This window comes from Excalfactoria chinensis, chromosome 3 (genome assembly GCF_039878825.1).
Source record: "Excalfactoria chinensis isolate bCotChi1 chromosome 3, bCotChi1.hap2, whole genome shotgun sequence".
Lineage (NCBI taxonomy): Eukaryota > Metazoa > Chordata > Aves > Galliformes > Phasianidae > Excalfactoria > Excalfactoria chinensis.
In genome coordinates, this window is record NC_092827.1 from 9964792 (window position 1) to 9967582 (window position 2791).

Here is a 2791-nt window from a genome sequence, read left to right on the forward strand (position 1 = left end):
ATATCAGATCAGCTTTAAAATTTGTCAGAAGCTTATCATTAAAATAAACAAACAAAGAGAAACAAAACAGGAGCGTAAGAAAAACAAAAAGCAAGACTTCCATCTCAGCAACTTGCAGCTCAGGCTTTAGGCAGCCTTACATCACCTTCCAGCATCGCATCCTATGTACACAGCAACCCTCGCTCTCCCTCCCTCATGTTCCTCTGTCACCCCATGCAACCATGCTCCAACAAAGAAGAAATTGGGGTGGTTGGAGTGGTTTTGTCGTCTTTTTTTAAGAAGCTTTTCCACAGCAGAGCCTGGTGTGCCAGGGTAGGTGCTCCATCCGGGCCCTATGCCCGCTTGACGCTGTTGAGAAGCTCCGTCAGTTCGCTGATGTACTTGATGGTGCACTTGAGGGTCTGTATTTTGGTGAGGGGCTGTCCCCGCTGGCTGTAGGTGGGCGGCAGGTAGTTGCGCAGTGTGTGCAGTGCATCAGCCAGGGTCCTCATCCGCAGTTTCTCCCTCTCGCTGGCTTTTCTCCGGCGCTGGGCTGACATCCGCACCTTGGTGCCCTTTGGCAGCCGGGCCTGCCCAGGGCTGGGCAGGTAGGCTGGGGGGAAGTCCACCAGGCCGTAGCCCACCAGGCCACCACCGCTATATGGGGTCTCAGCTGCAGCCGGGCACGGGGATGAGGAGTAAGACTCGAAGGATGGCGTTGGGGACAAGCTGTGAGGAGAGGAGACAGAGTGCAGCTCGAAAGTCCCAGCCGTGTTCTTCCAGTCCCAGGAGGATAAGCAGACAGAGTGCTCCGAACCCAAAGTGTCTTCCATATTTATCAACGTCTCGTGCAATTTGTCCATTCTGGAGGAGCGCGCGGGAGAAGCAATTCCCGCTGCCCGCCAGCAAAGGCTGGAGCTGCCGGCTGCTGAGACCTTTTTATGATGGAGGGAGGAAAGTGACAAAGTGGGAACGCGGGTTTGGCCAGGGGAGTTCAAAGGAGCACCACAAGTGCTAAGATGGAAAATGAACTCCTGATGTGCTAGATTCTTCTCAGTGATAATTATCAACCTTCAGCTAAAAAGCCTTTAAGCTAACAGGCAACAGCGAGGAAGGAGGAAAAAAAGATTATCTTCTTGTGACTAAACCAATTAAGGCTGCGCATCAACATTTAACGTTGCACTGAGGGGATAAGTGATGAGAGAGGAAAAAGAGAATTAACCATTTTACAAAACAGTTAACAGAGAGTTTAGAGATAGTGAGCACTAGCACAGACCCAGAATTTAAACCGTGGAGCCCTGTTTTCTGTGTAACTGTTTGGAAGAAACTGCACCGCAGCAGTGATTAGTTGATCCACGCCGACTGTGGCTGAGATTCTCTGACAGAATATCACTTTCACATTTGCCATACTAATTGTGAAACTCAAAAATGGTTGGCTTGGACTTTGATGTGTGTGGCTCTGTGGATTTCTCATCTTGTTAGGTTGTAATTTCTCTTGGAATAACTTGCTTTTCAACAAGAGAAAGGGAAAAAGCAAGATATTCCCTGCAGTCTGTAATTTAGTTTACCATTATTTCAAATCTTGAGTTGAAAGGCAAAAAGGAAACTTATAGTTATAAAGCTGAAGTCCTGTTTAATAAAAGATTTGGAAAGATGTAATTAAAAATAAATAAATGTGTAGGAAATAATTAAATAAACACAAATTTTGGGTCTGAACAGTTGTCTTAGACAGAAATTTAATTCAAAGCTGTGTATAGGTTGGAAATGTGTAAGAGAAGACTAGAATGTATTTATATAAAAAGTTCTACCTCTGTGAATCTATTTTTCTGCTAAAAAAAAACCCAAACTTTTCCAGCCCTTCCTGATTACAACAGCAAAGTTATATTTTAGGCATTTAAAATGAAAATATATATCCTAAAAATGAATAGCATTAATAATGAGCACTTTTCATCTGAGGGCTTGGTAGAGTTTATAATGATGATTAATGATCTTTATTCCCCAAGGAAATGGATAAGCAGAGTTGAGGAGGAACTTGCCCAAGATCACACAGCAAATCATTAGGAGAGCTGGGAAAATTACTGAGCTCTGTAGCCAGTGAGCTTCTCAGCTGCCAGCCATGACTTCATATTGATCCATAATAGAAGCAAAGTATAATATATAATGAAAAGAAAAAGAATGCGAGCGCTAACCTGAAGGACTCAGAAAAGCAGGGTAGGATTTGGTTTAGAGCTTCTAATGATCTCTATGTGCTCAGTAATCCACTCTGAAAAAAAAGGGAGAAATGCTTTTAACTGGCAGATAGTCAAAGCAAGCTGGAAGATACCATTTCCTTGTGCCTACAAAATCCTCACTGCAACCACTAAGAGGACAAACCTATGTACACTGAAAATAGGGGCTGACCCAATATTCACTGAGGTCTCTTATGAATTTTTGTTGTGTTTGGGATCAAAACATTTAGAAGCATCTTTTCTCTTTCTTTAAGGAAAATGAATTGCAGAAGTCCTAAGAATCACAAATTCCTGCTATAAATTAAAATTAAGGGAAGATTTACAGCAGGTATTTTTTGTGACTTTAGTGAGCTGAGTGAGCTTCACTGAGCACCATTTCAGAGGTCACCAAGTCACAGGTCAGACTCAATAACTGATTTAGCATAAAAATGGAAGTCACTTTTGTCCCAGTTAGATCTCTCTCTCTCATTCTCTTTTTGTGTTTTCCTCACAGTATTTGTATTTCACAGTAACTTTGTAGTCCATAAACACACACATATATATATATATGAACCTTTTTTCTCATTGATCTTGATTTTGGAATC

At 42.6% G+C, this 2791-nt stretch overlaps 1 protein-coding gene across 1 annotated transcript; it reads right to left on the reverse strand.

The window, feature by feature from the left end:
* Window positions 1–332: 332 nt before the first annotated feature.
* Window positions 333–842, reverse strand: MSGN1 (mesogenin 1). Its single transcript, XM_072333593.1, has one exon. It carries the CDS (start codon window positions 840–842, stop codon window positions 333–335), a length of 510 nt encoding a protein of 169 aa, XP_072189694.1.
* Window positions 843–2791: the final 1949 nt, after the last annotated feature.